General features: G+C 40.2%; 1 protein-coding gene across 1 annotated transcript in view; it reads right to left on the minus strand.

Moving 5' to 3' along the window:
• Nucleotides 1-2,616: 2,616 nt before the first annotated feature.
• The window catches only part of PTCH1 (patched 1), a 66,096-nt gene continuing 50,051 nt past the window's right edge, over nt 2,617-18,661 (minus strand). The window contains exons 17-24 of the mRNA XM_086479065.1: nt 17,247-17,430; nt 15,465-15,745; nt 13,775-13,912; nt 10,667-10,809; nt 7,590-7,689; nt 5,985-6,239; nt 4,386-4,914; nt 2,617-2,701 (exon numbers count right to left, since the gene is read on the minus strand). Coding sequence (XP_086335191.1) covers nt 4,387-4,914; nt 5,985-6,239; nt 7,590-7,689; nt 10,667-10,809; nt 13,775-13,912; nt 15,465-15,745; nt 17,247-17,430 — 1,629 coding nt within the window. The 3' untranslated portion in view covers nt 2,617-2,701; nt 4,386. The remainder of the gene's footprint in view (nt 2,702-4,385; nt 4,915-5,984; nt 6,240-7,589; nt 7,690-10,666; nt 10,810-13,774; nt 13,913-15,464; nt 15,746-17,246; nt 17,431-18,661) is intronic.

Consider the following 18,661-nt stretch of genomic DNA (forward strand, 5'->3'; position numbering starts at 1 on the left):
TCCTTAATGTAAATGTTATATACTCTTTCCTATTTAACATTAGTAAGCACTCTATACAAATAAAAGTCATTAAACAGTAAAAACATAGCTGTAATAGTGTTTCCAATAGAAATAAAATCCCTGCATCTTGTTTGTTATAAACTGGCATGACAATACTGTAAGAAAACATTCTTACGATACAAAAATATAAATATCACCCATGATTTAAAAAGTTAAAAAACAAAACCAAAACAAAAATAAATGTTGCCAGCCACCGAGTTCTCCCCATGCCAAAGTGACTATCAGAGAAGGTGGTCTACATTGCGCACGGAGCAGCAGGCAGCTCGCCCGCACCCCAACACGTAGGAGGACTCGGGCAGTGGCAGGTGGGAGACGTGGTGGCTCACCCTGGCCCCCTTCCCTCCTGAGGAAGAGGAGGGAGCGAGGCAGCCACGCCAGCGGTGTCAGTGGGAGCTCTGCCGACCCCTGACACGGGAGCGCACACGCTTGATGGCTGAAGGCAGCTTCCAATTAGTATCATACAGTTTTGTTACAGAGTTTGTATGATCTGAGGTCACTGTGCTGCTAGTGCTGAACTGGGGCCCCTCGTCTTTTTGTCATTAAGAGTTTACGTGTTGGACAGTGAACTGGACCAGTCGGCAGTTGCGGCATTAACCCTCAGTGTGCACTGATACTAGCTTATGTATCCCCAGAGCGACACCAGGCTCTCGCCACCTGCTCTTCGAGCGTTCACATTGGAGATCTGTAAACAAGTGCCTCGTATCAAAAGTGTTTTCAAGTGAGAAAAAAAGGCATGGAAATTTGTGCACTCTAATTATCCCCATTTGTTATGCTGGCAAGGTCTGTAGGCAAAGACAGACTCCCTGAAGCCACTGGAGAAAAACACTTTCTCATCAAAGAATCAACCGCTGCTGTTCCGGCATCATAACTCACAGAAAAGCCCCACCACTGCTGTGTTTAGAAACTGAATATTGGTTGTGTCTGTTTGGCTCTGAATACACAATTGAACATCTACCTGCTCTAAAAAACAGCTTGGAGAAGGGCAGAAAAAAAGATGAACAAAGAGAAAGACAGAGATAGTGAAAACTTTTGTTCTAGTGTTTTATATTAAGGTTCTCCATTCTTAGGGTTTGTCTCCAACGGAACACAAGAGTGTAGTGTTTTTTTCAGACCCTTCACCTGCAGCAATCCCCCTTTAGTTTAAAAATAATAATACAAAAAGCTAAATTAGTTTTGCAAAGAGATCCCCATTTAGCTGTTTTAATTAAAAGTGCCAATGCAGCATGGGAAAACACGAACAACAGAGAAAAGAACACCCCAGGCTGACGTGTCACTACAGTCCTGGACCCATCAGAAAGCCATTTACATTTGAAAAGTGAAAACAGATGTTTTTATCCTTCCACTTGATTTTTATCACTTACTATTAACTTCCTTCCTGCCATGAAAATAAGGTGACCAAAGATACTGCTTTCAATGCTGCAAGGACACAGCTGAGCTGTGGCTCATCATCGAACAACTCAATTATCCAGCTTCTAATGCCACTCATAGCTAACAGTATCAGCATTAACATAAGGCATATGCTCATTGAATGTCTATAACCACCAGCACCTCTCAATATCCAGCACCATTGGAAGTGAAAAAGTAATGGTTATAGTGTTTGCACTTACCTGGCACCTTTTCAAAAAAAAAAAAAAAGCAAGCACTACTCTAACAGTAATTAAGCCTCGCAACATTCCTGGGAGGTAGGTAAGTGTAATTTTACCCACTTTACAGAATGAGAAACTGAGGCACGGGGTAGTTAAGTGACTTGACCAAAGTCACGTGAACTAAGTCATTAAGAGTGTGGGAAACTGAACCACAGCCCCAAACCTCAACCCCCTGTCCTCTCTTCTATTCTAGTTGGGCCTTTGATGATGGCAGTCTGTGGTGCACGCTGGTGAACACCAACACAGCTTCCACTAGTGCCTACCAACGGGGAAAGCCAGACTCACATCAGCATTAGTGGGTTTGTAAGCCCACCAAGCGTTACCATACAGTAAAACAGAAACTACAGTACACCGGAAACATACACACAGAAGCATGTATGCTTCCAGATGTACATGGCAAAACAAAACCTGCACGTAGCTAAATCTTTTTAAGCCTCCCAGATTAACTTGCTTTTCTTCATATCTGCTTATTTTAAAAATTATCACGCATAGCGTGTTTGAAAGTTAACAGTAACATTTCATACTACCACAGGGTTGTGATACGCAAATTCAAAATATTTTAAACAGACATGTACCTTAAAAAAAAAATCCTATTACATAAGCAATATTTGCATAGAATTATACAAGTAAATTATACAATATTTAAGCAGCAGCAACTTATGCTGAAATTTAGAACTAGATTAAGCTTAGTTGTGGCACAGAGATCAATGTACAAGAAGTACAAAGCGCACACAATATTGTCCCCATTCTATTGCCCAGAGGCAAATGACTCCAGATTATACTACTGTACATTGTCTTTCGTATATTACATATGTGTACAACTTTTAAATACTTAAAGAAATATTTAACAAAATCATACAATAGGTTACAGTAACAGTGAACTGTTGTCCTGATGCAGCATGCCCTTGTCTACAACTTCAAGCAGTTCTTCTCTTCAAGCAGTTCTGGAAATACAGTTTTCCATCTTTGGCCTCTTCTTTGCTTCAGTTATTACCCTTTACAAATAAAGAGAGAAGAAAAACAAACATTCATTAAAGTTCAAGAAAAACAAACAAATCAAGCTAATCCAAAACTAATTTCACGATTCCTGTGGTTACAGTCAGCAGTCAGGAAACGTGGTCTCTGCTTTCATCTGAGTCATGAATTTCCCAGTAAAGATACCAATGCCAGTTAAAAAAAGGCAGATGCTTTAATTTCTGAGTTCCCAGCTTTAGAAACCTGTGACAAATTCAGTCAAAACCAAGGAACACTTCAAGGAGAACCACTTAATACTGCACACAGTTAAGAATCTCCTATTACCACACAGTTCAGCTTGAAAAAGCTGAGCCCAAGTACTTCCTTATTCTGAGGATATTACTACTTGCTGTATTTTTAGACCGTGAGGATAAAGGCATTGTGTCTATCTGCACTTTCAGATGTTTGGAGAGACGTTTTATAAATGAGAAAGCGATTTTATTATGAGTCATCAAAACATTTCCATCAAAATTCTCTGTGCGTGCATCTGTGTGCACACACACATGTAAAACAGTTCTACAACCAAAATGAAATGGCTTGCTGTGGTCAAACCAGTGTCTGTCACTGAAAACCCGTGAAAAGCAAAGAGTGAAAACCGGGACTCACAGCTAAGTAACTATTTTAACACCTTCTCTTTTCCCCAGAAGAGAAAAAACAGAGTTAAAATAGTGAGAAATGGTTTTTTGGGCACAAGCCCCAAAAAGCTTTCAGGGTAAAAACTCAATTGGTTTCTCCACATCAAAGTACTCCCTATAAAATTAACGGAAAAGTATTTCCGAAAATTAGCAGCTTTATTCTTCCAAACATCTGCTAAAGTATCCAGCCTGTTCTAAACAGCACTGTTTCCTGCAGCCTCCTCTTGCCAGCCTAAAGACAGACAACGATTTAGGCATCAAGTCTCACAAGTTCTTCGGTCTATCCGTGGTTTCACAGGAACACATTATACATCCTGCTAGGTCAGCTCTACCCTATGCAAATCTGCAATAGCCACTGCGGCTGCCCCAGCAAGGGAGAGATTGGCCCAAGGACTCCTCCAGTGTGCAAGTTCACTGGGTGGGTCTCTGAAACCCCCCCCCCAAAGTGCAGGGGATGCCCCACCATGCAACAGTGAACTAGGCATGGTGGGGCCTTCCCACCTTTCACTCGGTCCATCTTCCAGAGGGATTCAGTACTCACTACGGACTTTAAATTCTTTCAGAGAGTTTTATTCAAGAGAGGACAACTCTTAAAAGTAGCTGGCAATTTTGCAATTTCCTAGGCCGTGTCATTCTGTATCATGTTTTACAATGTGCCCGACACAGGGATCAGAAGACAGGACCTATATGCAGTCACACAGCTTTGAAGATGTTACACAACACCTCTCCTTCATTTTCCTCATCTGGTAAACTGGGGTTGTACAATGTACTTACCCACTTTGCAAGGCTCTTGGAAGCGGTTCGTGTCTGGACCCACTACAACTTCTCAGTGTTGGAAAGTACTATCTTATCCAACCTGATTTCTAGCGTGAAATGTTATATATTCAGGGCCAGCAGATTTAAGATGACCAGGGACAAAAAACTAAACCTACCTGAAGGAAAGGTACCTAAAGAGAAATTTTATCCTTCCCCTTTCTTTCAGTCACACCCTGACATAGGCAAAGCCTGCAGCTGCAGGAGACGGACCTACCTTACTGTGAGCTGTTGCCAGGTATCCTTTCCTCACATTCGACATCTTGCAGTTCTATAACTTCTACTTTAGAATTTCTTCTTTCACACCGCACATTAAAAGGCACATGGGGGTCCTCAAAAGGCCCATGGTCAGCTTCATGGTATCCCTCATAGGACGGAAAGCTCCCTCCTCGAGAGCTGTGGCTGTGCACCGCAGGGTGGACAGCAACAGTCACTGAAGCTGAGGCAGTCACAGTAGTGATAGGCTGGCAGTATGCTGGTCCTGCGGCGCCCATGGCGCCGAACGCCGGGCTTCTCATGGGATGAGAACGAGCCCTGTGGCCCAAGCGATCCCTATTGCTAGGTCCTGAATGCCCTTCAGTAGAAATTTCAAAAGCATCCCTGCGAGGGCGGTAAGGAGGTGGTCGCAGCCCTTCCCTTGCTTCCCGTTTGGGCTGTCTGCCCTGACACCACGCCTGCTGCGCACCGGACTCTGAATTCGATTGTGATCTGGGACTGGACTGGTGCCTTGCCTCTGGCTGAACCACCTGAAAGAGAGATGCACAGTTATGCCTCTGACAAAGCGAGGCAAACAAATACTACGCTCACTTGTTTTTTATACTGAGAACAATTAAAATAATGCTGTCCCGGCTCTAACTCTACAGAAGTAATGTTCTAGAGTTTGATGATTGCTGATTTTTCCAGATAGTTTTTGTCTGAAGTTATTAAAACCTGGAAAGCGTACCTTTGGAAAAACACAGGATGACAGCTGAAAACATTATTGTAGGCTTCCTACATACTGGTCCATCTTTTCAAAGCGATGGGTGACAAACACTTGATCTTAACTCGTTCAACAAGCAGAATCGCAGGCATTTGGAAAAGGCTCTATTTCATGCAGTGTACATACACAGGATGTTAGTAGGGTAGTTTGTATAGACTGTAGGAATCTGTTTTCTGATTTCCGTAAAAAGCGTGAAGCGCAGCAGCCACATCAGTCAATAAACCGTGACCAACTTCAAATGTGGCTGTGCTTGTACCTATTTCTAGGCCTCTGCTGAACAAAAACAGATCCGCATTGCAGCTCAGCATGCAGCATCAGCAGGGGTAGGAGACTGAGCTTTTCCACTTTCCTTTGAAATCGCAGTTATGCCAACTCAGTAGCAAGATGCAACAGGCCCAAGACTCAGTACAACCCTGAAACTGTTTTCTTCTGGCTCTATCAATCTTTCTCCCCAAAACGTGCTGTCCGAGAGAGGTATATGAGATAGTGATCCACAAGGAGCTGTGTGGAAGGGGTCTGGATCTTTTAATCTCTCCCTGTTCTCTGAAAACAGTCATCAAACAGACCGAGAGCTCTCTCTTGTGGCTGGTGCCAATATGATGTAAGAGCTATTACACATGCCAAAGACCTCTGCTTTCATACTGTTTTACCCCCAGCTTGATTCTAAAGAACAGGACCAGGAAATCCTTTGCTCCTCGCTTACGAGTTTTGGCACAAAGTCGCAAAGCATAATCGGCCAGAAACATGAAACAGCTTTCCATAAAAATACATAGATTTAAATAAAAAACCCCAAACTGTCTTCTTGCCCTCTTGCCAGTCAATATGTGAGTTACTTACAGTAGATCTCGCAAAGACAGGATTCTCAGTGGCTTCCACTATTACTTGATGGACCGGTGCCCCAGGTCCTTGGCTAGCCTCATACTGATGAAGCTCCTCACTGATGCCAGACACTGTTGTTTGAGAGCTGTACTCTGAATCAGAGGAATCTGACCCAGTATTTGTGGGCCCGGGTGGCAGCGCAAACCTCACGATGCTGGGGGGCGGCTCAGGAGACGGTGTGGGCAATCTGTTTTGTCCACTGGCTGGAGAAACCTGATAATGACAATGCATTCAGTAACATTTAGTTAGCATTACCCTTTTACTCATTAGTGCTTGACACAAACGTTCTTCTGCCAAATACATCCTCCCGTGCCACGAGAACCTTAGCACCAGTTTTCCGATGAACGTTTATACTGGACTGAAAAAATTAATGAAATAAAATGAGACGTGATGTCCATCTGTGGATATGTGTGCGAACAGGATTACACAGATTCCTCTAGGTATCACAGTCTCATGAAGTGCATTTATGTGTATGCGTGCATGCACTTCCACTTACAAACATAAAGGTAATACACGGACTTCCTTCCCCCTTCAGCACACATTAACAGTGATTTCATAAAATCACCTCAAATGAGTATGCATAGCATGGTTTAGTGCCTATTTGCAAAGAGAGACAGACACACATGTAATAGCCAAGGTATGTGGCAATAACACACGCACCTAACAGTAAGGGACAGATCATGTATACTGTCAGGACTATAAGAGATTACACACTGTCGTCAAACCTGTTTTACTAATACTAAAAAAATAAATACTTCTGGAATGTTACTAGTGCTCTAAACATACCTTATGTTTTGTTCTTGTACACATACATACATATATATAGACACGTGAAGCATAGCACACTGATTCTACTCGTATGTGATAAAGATAGCCTCATGTAATGCAGTAACTGTGTTAACTATAGAGTAGGTAATGAATAATCACGAACCATATACAACACATTTGGTATCTATGAATCCTTTTTTGCAGGATTTGGGCTGTAAAATCAACATCCAAGTGAAGCCTCAAAATGTTGCTTGAGCCAAGAGCATACCGCAGGGAGGGGTGACTGGACAGCAGGGACCCAGTCATGGTTATCAAGGTGTGGTCTGTGGACCACCACTGGTGTATGTTGGTCCACACAGGCCTTCCTGGTGGTCTGCTCAGTTAAATATTTTGAGGAAAGCAATAGAGGCAGTGAGGTAGGAAAGAAGGAGGCATGTGTACAAAAAGAACTGTCTTTTGCAAAATCCTTCGGAAAATCCTTATTTTACAAACTAGTTTGCATACCACATTATGCTTTTAAACGCACAAATTTTTCTACACTTGTATCAGATTTGCTGATTGCAGCCTCTAAAACAACACTTATTAAAAAAACCCTTTAAAAATACAAGTAGAAGAATATCAACTAAATAACACTTTCAATAAAGATTAAAAAAAAACCCTAGAGCAAGAAACTTAAAACCTAAAAAAATCCAAGAGAATTTAAGAAATAGTTTCTAAAAAAAGGGGGGTGATCTGGGTGGGAGCAGGACTGCAGACATAGTATTATTTCTTCTGTTCACCACTGATTTTACTGACCTCAGGGTACGGTCCAAAGAATGAAAGAAGAACAGGAAGCAGCACCAATCCATTGAGAACTCCCAGAATGGTTAAGATTGCCAAAACAGCAAAGAAATACCTGAAGCAGGGTTTAATGGGTTTAGAGGAGAGAATAGTCATAAATATTGTCATAAACAAGGGATTACAAAATACTCCCTCACATGTTAAAATAACACATATCCTAAATTAAATGTACAATATTACTAACATTGTACTAAATAATTATATCACTTTCCATATATAGATACAGGGCGTTTTACCTTTTGATTTAGAGAAGCTACATTCCACAACCCAAAGTGTTAGTTGATAAAGGAAAGAAAAAAAATACATTTGTTAATTTCCCAGAATCTGGAAGCATGCAATGTTATTTATGAATGTGTTACACAAACACAAAAATATGGAATGTGCAGTGAATAGCCGAATGGATTGAAAGCACAAATACAATGAAAAGGGGCCCCCATTAGTGAAAACCCAGCAGAAGCAAACAAATGAAGTGAAGGGTGTAGAATTTAAACAATTTAGCCTAGAAGGAAAAGAAGCCCTCTTCTCCCAGCAGCTAATCCACTGTGAAATGCTTCTGCATCTTACAGCAGAATCTCTAATTAAATCTCCAGTGTATCAGGTAAGGGTTTCCCTTGCTGTTCATTAATCACAACTTTCCGCCTAGAATTCTGTGAGTTTCAGTTTTACCAAATAGCTCGAATTGCAACCTTTTTATAACACAAGAACCCGCCTTCTGCAAAGAAAATGCTGCCCATTCTATAGTAAGCTTCTGCATTGTACTGAGTAAGAGCACTCCACAATGGCAGAGCTGCATTGCAGGCTAATCTTTTGTTGAACAATTTAGCATCTCTGAATACTCTTGTTTTGCGTCAGCCAATTCAAACATAAAGGCTGAAGTACTATGGAAGAAGACGAAAGTGCACAAGTGGTTGTCCTTTCCCACCACTGAGGGCTAAGGTCTGGGATCCTTCATGAATACCAAGGTAAACCTGTCAGTGAAAGGAAAGCCTTGCTAGTTGGTATTCGGCACAGCTGGGGCTCAGACTAAACTTAAGGCTGCGTTGCAACTAATGATTTCAAGGACTCAGTCTTGGTAAATTCCTGGAGGAGAAGGCACAGGAGAAGAACAGAGGGCAAGTTTGCTGCTAATGGGTCTGCTGTCTGCATTGTCTAGCTGGCAACAAACTTTACTGCCTCCCTGTTTCCACATCTGACCAAATATATCAGACTCCTGTAAAACTAGAAATAACCTGCTATTGTAAACATTTGGGAACTTCTGATCTGCATTAGCAAAAATCAGCAAGCCAATCTACTAACGTAAACCACCAGAACTTTATACTGGGACAGAGATCAACAACAGGCATTAAAAACATTTGCATCTCATCCATCTACTGCTAGGATAAACAGGAGGATTATAGCTCTGACCACTTGGTGTATACAATGTCTGTTAATTTACTTAATCTTCCATATTGTTGGACTAATCCATCGCTTTCCGGAAGTTTGGGATCTTCTTTGCCTATTATAACAATGCTCAGGCTCCCATAGTTTATTTTATTTTATTTTTTAAGCAAGGCAAACTGAAGTCAGATTGTGCTAGAAAATGAGAAACTGATGGCCAAAAAAAGTAAAATAACATAAGCTGAAAAGGTGAAAGGCTCGTTTTATAAACTGAGAGAACATCCAATCCAAATTTGGTGTGAAGGGCTGCAACAATCTTCCATTTGCTATGACACAAAAATATGCTTGCCAAAATTTCATCTGGTAAGTAGGAAAGTAGCACACCAAATGTACCCCTGTAAATTCAGGTTAAATCTATAAGTAACCTGTATGTCAAAGTGTTCCAACCCTTACAAGATCAGGTCCTAAAAGAATAATTCCACCTTATTTCTTCAATACCAATAAAATAAAATAAAAAATACTGACTTGGGAAAAAATACAAACTATTTCAGGACACGCAATGTCTGTATAGTAATAATCCTCACGTAGGTTCCAGGAGGTCTAACTGACTGCTTTCTGCAAACTGTCTGCCTTCTTCAAATCTGTTACATACATAAACAAAAATCTTGATGAGATTTAGCAGCCATTCTCTCAGTTCCTGCCTCTGACATTTTGTTGTTCTTGTTGTCAAATGGATGTCAGCTAAGTCTAGTCATCTATCCAGCTTATGTCTATCTAAGCAGTTAAGTCATCTTTCAAAGCATTTTTATTTGGCCCAATTCTACCTCGGTTCCATTTTAGGGCTTGGCTTATTTTTTTTTCATGTTGTAGTTTGCCACAAAGAACCTGTGTTACTCCTAAGATTAGCCATTTTGCAGAGCTCCACAGGTTGTTTGGAATAGAATAGGATCTGTTTCATTGCACTTCTCAAATTCCCCTCAATGAAAAACTTGCTTTCCTCTCATACTTGATGAATTTACATTCTTAATTAAATTCACAAGAAACAGTCTGCCTGTAGTTCTAAACAGAAGGGCCTTCAGGCTTTGCTTTACAGAATTTTAATATGAAGTTCTGTGTTCACACTTATGGTTCCCCAGCTCCCAAACAGGCTTTTTTTCCTCTCCCTGTTATACATTGCTGTAAACCTCACATAATGATAGAAGGAGAAGGCCCGGAGAGGGTCACTTGCAGCACAGTTGCAGCGTGTTTGTAGGTTCATGTGTCCTTTGCACACAAATTGTTGTGCATACAAGAAGTCTGGAGGACATAAAGTTTAAAGGTCAAACCCAGCTAATACTGGGCAATACTCCAGGCTTTGAACTGCCTCAAACCCAGAATTAGCAAACTTTGCTAAAGAGGGCCACTTTTGTGTTCCGTTCCTTCATGCTGGGTGTCAGGTTTTCCTGGAACCGATTTTAATACCAGCAATGGAAACACTACTGCGTCTAGCATGTAACAAGGAGTTAATAAAACAGAGGCAAAGCAGACCATGACGTAAGCATACTTGACACACCATGCATAGTAATAAAACGACAGGTACGCTGAAGTGACTAAAAATTAAAAGCACACTTATTTTTATTTTAAAAAGAAAGTCAAGACACACACAAATGCTTTACCTGACAATAAAATCAAACTCTGATCCTGCAAGCATTAACACTCCAAGCAAAGTGGACACAGCCCCATCCAGCACTGGCGCAAACATGTGTTCCAATGCAAGGACAGCCCTATGGTTCCTGTCTCCTATGGCAGTTAAAAATGCCTGTAAAACAATGAAATCCATTTCATTAGACAGATGCTTGCAACCATCCAAACAGCCGCTCTCATAGCATGCACAGTTTTTCACCAGTTAATTACTTCAAACTACAGTTTACTAACTGTTTACTAACTAAGTTTACTAAGGTATGTCTATACCTAGCTAACCTTCCAAGAGAAGGCCTGATTCTGCAGTCACACCACATAGCTGCTGCTGAAGTCACACGAACCGAGTAAGCACTGATTACAGAGTCAGACCATAGTAGTAATTTTGGAAACAATGCCTGCTTGCATCAGTAGGCTTTTGTCTCCAGCTTTGCTTATTTCCACCTGCAAAGAATTCATTTCACGGTGAAAGCACTTCAGGTGTCAAAATTACAGGGCTACTCCTCTGACTCCTGTGGGGCCATGGCTTCCATGACTTTTTTTAACACTTCTACTTCACTCAAATGTTTCTGCCACTTCTACTACTTCAAAGCTAGCAGGCCTGTACATATAAAATTGCCTTAGAACAGTGCTGAAACAATATGACTACTGAAATGTCTTTCTTCCTCCAACTCCTTAGTGAACAAGCAGTATAAAGAACACTCAAATGCTGTTGTTTTGTATGCATTTGTCTTCTCTGGGTATGACTTATGGTTTAAGAAGACAAGAACCTGGTTGATATTCTTCCTGTGATTTATAAGGGCTCTCCCTTTGGTGAATTCTCTACTGCCTATAAAGATGGGAGCGCAAACAGCTATCTTCCAAATGGGTACATGTGGAGTGAGATTCCCAACCCTCAGTTCTGTAGGCAGCCAAACCATGTATTATTAATCTTTAGTACTGGATTAAAAGTTGTCTAAGGAAAATTAATGTATCCAGGACACTTTCTGTTCCCATATACGTAAAGGGACAAAGAATCCCCCTCAGGGTAACAGCAGCTGTCAGTGAGATGACTCACATGAATGTGAGTTATGGGATCTGATCCATGAATGTATTAATAAGTTACATAAACATATGTGTATGTGTGTAATGAAAGGATGCATAATACAAAAGTTTACTATTGATTTGGAATTTATTTGCAAAATTAAAAAAATGACGTCACAGTTCAAAAGCAATAGCAGAGAACTGAGCCACAAGTGGACTGTGAATGACTCTTAAACAAGTGCAATTAAGTTCTGTCTCAAGAGTTCCAGCATTGCTTTTTTGTTTGTGCAACGCTGGTTTGACTGTTTATATGCAGGAAGTTTTGTGAAGGTCAGCATTCCTGCTATCATTTGAGTGCTACAAGGCATTATTTTATTTAAAGCCTACATTTGAATGTTTTTGGCTCCCGAGTGAATGTGAAAAAAACAAAATTTTCAGTTTGTTTGGCATTTTACCTTCAGCCACAGGTGACTTTAACTTATTTATATTTATATATATATATATGAAGTCCTGTAAATTAGATTAGTTTCTTCCCATTTAGAAACAACTGTTTTGTCCTTTTTTTATTTGTTTTCCTGTTTTAAATCTTCAATTCTAAGAAACTGTGATTTCTTTCTTCCTTTTGTACACCATTATTTTCTGACACTTCCCAAACTATTGCAAGCCTTAGCAAATAGGTTTACCTTCAAAAGCCTAATGATCTATAGCAGTAAGGGAAAAAAGATATGACTTCAGGGATCCAGTTGCTCCTCTTAAACCTCACCCTAACTTCCCCTATGATTTTTCTAAAAATTATTCTTTCCAGCCTGCCACTTCATTGTCCCCCAACTCCATACATCATCTACATGTTCCCAGTATTTGGCCATCTCCAGCATGCTAAGACCTCTGTTAGTTCTCCTCTCTTTTTCACTGTCACCAGATTCTCTTAGCAGCCTGCCAGTCCTCCTTTTGAGTCTAAAAGGCCTATTTCATTCCCATCCAACGTCATCACTGCTTTCCAGCTCTCTCCCTTCACCTCTTTTTGGATTGCTACAGTACTAACATACTAGAGATTATAGTAAGACTACAAGCACCTCCTCCCTGAAACTTTATTCTATTGACCACTCATCCTTTCCTACTTTTTTAATACAGTAAAATTAAAATCCACAAACACAATATTCTTAAACTATTCTGAAATATCAATTAGAATAGCCTTATAGGAAAATTACTTATGCTGAGTGTGCAAAATGTTGAAAAGATCAGCGCTGACATGGTCAAATATGAACACAGGAAAACAGCCCTTTATTCTTTGTCACCAAATAAAGCAAGGTGAGTCTTGTGTATCTTGAACACCCAAAACTGCCCCCTTGCAAGTGCATGGTCATTTCTACGCATTTTTGCACATCAGGTTGACTAAGCTGGGTGAGTAGGTGCACTCTAGATATGGACACCTAACCTTGAAAATGTGGAAATTTTATAGAAAACATATGTTTTTCCCCTCTCTGCTCCTCCTCATCACATCGGAAAACTATTTTCCTACAGACTGCATTTCTGTGCTGACTATTAGTAGCTGAAAAGAAGCTACAGATTTTTCAAGCGGAAAATTAATCCAAATACATTCAAATTGTAGTCATCCACAGAGATCAAATGACACTGTATGTAATTCTGAAAATCTCCTTTAAAGCTTCTCTTCCACAAGATACAGAATCTACATGCAAGGGGCAACAAATAGCTACATAGCACTGAGTCAAAAACAGTGAGGCTGCAGACAAGGACCAGGAGAGTCTGGACTGAAGTAAGGTACATTAAGAGCTCTGCTTTGTCTATATATTTGCATCACTTGGGCAACTAGATATCACAGGTAATGTATCCCTCTTATCTCCTGGGAGACTGACTCAATAGTTAGGAACTACCTCATCAGGATTAACTCCACTCTATCAAGACAAACCAAACTGCACACAAATCTACCAATTTCCTTCTGAGAATCATGTCCTCATTTAGCACTCTAAGTAAGGATTTGTGATCCTAACATTGCTGCCATTTTATTTTATAATATTTTGAAAATGCTTCCTGGTTTTACGTACCAAAGCAACATGAACAGTGAATTCCACGCCAATGCCAACAGAAGCAATCAGGATAACCACAGGCACTGCACTCAGCTTTATTCCAATTAGACCCATCATGCCAAACAGCTCCACAGTCATCAGAGCCAGCACCACCACCTAGATGATTTCAAACAGCTGTTAGTAACTTCTAATACTCCAGACAAATGAAGAGAAAGATATTTCAACAACATGGTGACTATAAAACATACTCCTCAAAGCAATCCTATACTCCCAAAGACAAGCTGCTTTTCCTTGTTTTGTTGTGCTCAATGGCAATGACTTGCTAAACAGCCAGTTTCAATAGTACTCCTAAAAACCAGGTAACAGAACAAGCATCAGTTTCGTATTGGTTACAATTTATCAGCGATACGAAAAACAATTTATTCTCCCTTATCATGGATACCTGCCAAAACATGTATTTTCTCTTTTTCACCTGTTTCTCAGACCATCCTTCCAGATAGTCCTTCCTTCACTTTCAACTAGAATTCTTTCACTTCCATTAGAATTCCTGGGAATTCTTTTTGTAGAACTGAAAATGTAAGTGAGGATGACTTCTGAGTAGGTTTAAAGCCCAGAAGAAAGTGAATACCATAATCAGCTCAGGTTACAGAGGGACTCTAAGCTTTCAAGATACTTGGAGGGATTGACACAGACAAAGCGAACAGTTAAATCTAAGGGAAAGCTTTTATTTTCCTTTCATCTACCTTGTAAAAAAAATGAGGAAAAGGGAGGGGAGAAAATCTGTACAATCAACTTTAAAAGTTGCTAAAGCCAAGCAGGAAAAAAAGATAGACATACTTATAAAAGCAATGGTGGACTCTGAAAATAAATGCCTTCTCCAAAGGAAAAAGGTATGCACTACAATAAATGATTTTATAAGCTAAAGAATCAAGAGTAATAACATAAATTGCTTGATTAAGTGCTATGAAAAATATTCTAGACTAAACATTTACCTTTTAACATACCTGTCGTATAAATGTACATTGCAAAAACTAGTAACTGTTCTACGCTTTTCTACTTCTGGCATTTTATAAACCATACGATAGTTTATGGAGTTTAAACATAGGAACATCATCATTCAATTTAACTTGAATGTTTACTGAGAGGCTTATGGTGCCTTGCAGAAAGCATGGAGGAGTATTCTCTTCGGCTTGTAATTTTATGGCTCTTTCTCCTTGATAGCTCAGTTACACTCTTTCCACAGTGTGTACTGTACAACCTGACCATTTCATTTTTTCCAGAAAGACTGCATTCAGTAATCAGTGGGAAAATTTACAGGTCAGTTAGTCACAAGCTACTGCCTTGAAAAATAACTATGGCTGATAAAAAGAGGAGAAAGAATAAATAGAAATAACTAAAATTTAATAAAGCTCTGCATTTTCCTCTGTGTCTCATTTCTCATATTAGCTTGCATCTTAGCAAGGGCAAAAGTTTATGTACCTTTCTAAGAAACCTTTAAAGCTGCAAAAAAGGTGGCCAAAGGATTAAGGCTATTAAGGTTTGTACCTTTAGCATGAACCCTACCCCCACAAGTTGAATAAATATATAATGAATGATGCAATATACATACTCCACCAGAGGCCCAGACATAAACAAAACCTTCCCGACTACAGCAAGAGCTATGCTGAAAGGAATTTGACTTCAACAAAGACCCTTATAATAAACTTACAATGATCCCAGCCGTCCAGGGGTTTAGAAGGAAGAGGGCACACACCAGAAACGTGCAAGCCAAAACCACGCTAATGGATAAGAGGAGCCAGTGACGAAGCCCAATGTACTGCTCCCAAAACAGAAATGGGTAACCGTTTGGGTAGCTAGCGATCCCCAGGCTGCTGAAGTTACTACAGATAGCTCTCACTTTCTCGATAGCCTCCACAAAGTCAGAAGTTTCACGCAATCCATTGAGGTAGAAAGGAAACTGAGCATATTCTATGGGCTGAGCTGCTGGAACTAGGAAAAGGAGAGCAGTGTTAAAATGTGTGTTTGGAAAGAAGAAGATACATAGAGAGCACGATTAACAGAACCCTTTGTTCCCCACAGCAAAATGCTTGAAATTGCTGAATTTAAATTTTACTTCTTTGGAACAAGTGACATTTTAAGAACTCCCCAATAAATTGGAAGCTGAAGCAGTACAGAAATTACTGTATTTTATCATCCAGGCACTAGCATGAACACAGTCTACATCAAGTCCCCAAACAAGTCTACATAATTTAACAGATATATGTCAATACATGTATTTAATCCTCATCAGTGCTATAGTGATTTTTACTGAATACCTGGTCAAAAATCCCTAACTGCAATGTAAAGATCAAATAATCTTAAACATTTTATAAATCCTCTTCTTTTATGCAAGTGCAGTTCCTTTGAAATCAAAGGTCATTTCCCTGAGATTAACTAGAGAAATACTACGCTCAGTCAGGCTGGCTGTTTTTTTAAGATTTACACTGAATATTTTGAGAGTCAAGATTCAGAAATCCATGTTCTGTTACTGATGCAAATGACTGGGAAAAAAAAAAAAAGAATAAAAAGCAATAGTTTACTGAGGAAACACATTACTTTTTATCCTTTAATAATTAAAACAAACCAACACTCTCCATACTTCTTTTCAAGCGTAATGCTAAGTCTACTGTTTGACATGGAGAAAAAAAAAAGCTTCCACAACAAGCATTTTGTAACTGCCGTTGTGTGTTCCAGACCCTGCAGGGTCATTCAGTTGACTTGCTAAACATGATTTGCCCTATTATAATCTCAGCTATAAATTTTCATTAAGACAAGATTTGGCTGACTGCCACAAAGCTCTAGAGTTCCGATACACTGAAGCATGGCTAGCTGGTTATCCAGTCACATTTCCAAGTGTGCCAGTCCTCCCCTATATGCCCTCTCCCCTTCCCCACTGGTGTCCAACCAGCAACTCCCCCAGTAAACTGAAAACTGAAGCAAAGCAATGTGAACTGGCATTGGTGCTCAGGAAAACAGTGAATGGCATGGAATGCAACTGCTCCCCCACCTAAGCAGCTCTTGTGCCATGTTAGTGTTGGTAGCTCAGCATACAAGCCAACTTGATAAAAATCTCTTAGGTATTAAGAGTTGAAGATAACCATGATATAATCTCAGTGATGAAGTTTCAGAGTGACATAGGAATTTCATGCGATCTCCAGGTTTCTCGAACAGACAGAACTACCAGGTGACACTAAAAAGCAATGCCTACTGTAAGTTTTTAGTGCTTTCAAGTGTTATAAACCCCACTTTTTCAACATGACAAAACCCTGCAGTGGTGCCACATTTACAATGGTGCACAGGTCTCCGAAGACTACCGAGTAACACAATATATTGTCTTGTTCATGCTTTTGATCCCTGTGCAGCATCAGCCAACTACAGAATTACTGGTTCTTGAAGGAAGGAGTGGGGAACTTATATAAACTATAAGACATTGAGATGAAATGCTACTTACTTTTCAACTGTGTTTCTGGCATATAATCTGCTTTGTCGTGGACCCACTCTGGGCGGTGAGGCCGGATGTTAGCTTGCGAGGCAGCATAGGCCACAGGGTCATTGCTAACCCAGGCTGTCAGGTAGATGTAGAAAGCATTTGGGTTAATGATTCCATCCGCATCCACCAAACGCTGTTTAGTCAACTGCAAAACGGAAAAAATTAGAAGCCTTTCAGAACGAGTTTTGCTTTCAGGACTGTTGTCGTAAAGCTTTCAACAAACGTCCTGGAGATGCAGCACACATACAGGAGGGGACAAGCAAAAGAGTATGAAGCTTCACTTGGAGTGACTTATCAGTAAAATATTGTTTGACAACAATAACAAAAAAAAATCTAAAAATCTACAGTGACAGTGGAAAGTGGTTATAAATTAGTACTCATATAATATTTATAATAACCACTAAATCAGCAGATGGTTCCAGAATAGACTGAACCAATTAAATCCAAATTCTGAAAGCCTGCAGCCAAGAGTGAAAAACAACCAAGTTGGAGAAACATATTTAAAGACGGGGAAAGAAAACCTGGCAAGAGTCCCTATACACGTCTGTGTGCAGTTAACCTCTGTTGTTAACACTGAAGGAAATGCCACCCAGTAAATGGAGGAGAGCTATAAAAATAAAACAACATCTGTATAAATTTTGCTAACACTTGCCTCCTATGACCTATGTATTCAGAAAATGCCCAGCGTCAAGAAAGCAGACGAGTGCCCTGTGTTATTTGGGTCACTGTGGGCAAATGCATATGTGGAGTAAACAGCAGTGGTACACTTCTAGGGTTCTGTAGCCAAATCCTGCACAGCTAGAGCTCTGACAGAGGACTCTGTGGGTGAAAAGTATTACTGGGGTTTTTTGTTTTGTTTATTTAAAATTCTGGCTCGGCTCCAGTTTCAGGTCTTTTTAATGAAATGAAAAACAACAGTGACAGCAGTTAAAAAAAAAAAAAAAAAAAGCTGGATTCCAAGGATCTGGATTCAATTAGTCCACAGGATATGCAACAACTGTATGTCTTCAAGCTGTCTCTGGAACTGCACAGTACAGCGCGCAGCCCCTGTGGGTGCACCGCACTTTTCTCCCTCCCAGGCACAGGAAATGATATCAGCAGCTGCAGTCCAATTGCATTTGTTCCACAGTGTACCTGGTACACTCTGCTAAACAAAATCTCACTGAGGATTTCCCCTTCAACTCCCTTTCTTTGCTTAATTCATAGCTGAAGCTTCATTCAGACCTGACAGCAAGCTGCATGTTGCTACACAGCAGTGTGTTTTACACACCACAGTAACATTGAACAACGTACTCCGTAAATCTGTCACCTTTTAATGCCAGGAAAAAAAGAAGGACAATAAGCAGATCTGCCAAGAAGCTCATTAGAAAGACTGT

The sequence above is a fragment of the Leptosomus discolor genome, chromosome Z (genome assembly GCF_034619465.1).
Source record: "Leptosomus discolor isolate bLepDis1 chromosome Z, bLepDis1.hap2, whole genome shotgun sequence".
NCBI lineage: Eukaryota > Metazoa > Chordata > Aves > Leptosomiformes > Leptosomidae > Leptosomus > Leptosomus discolor.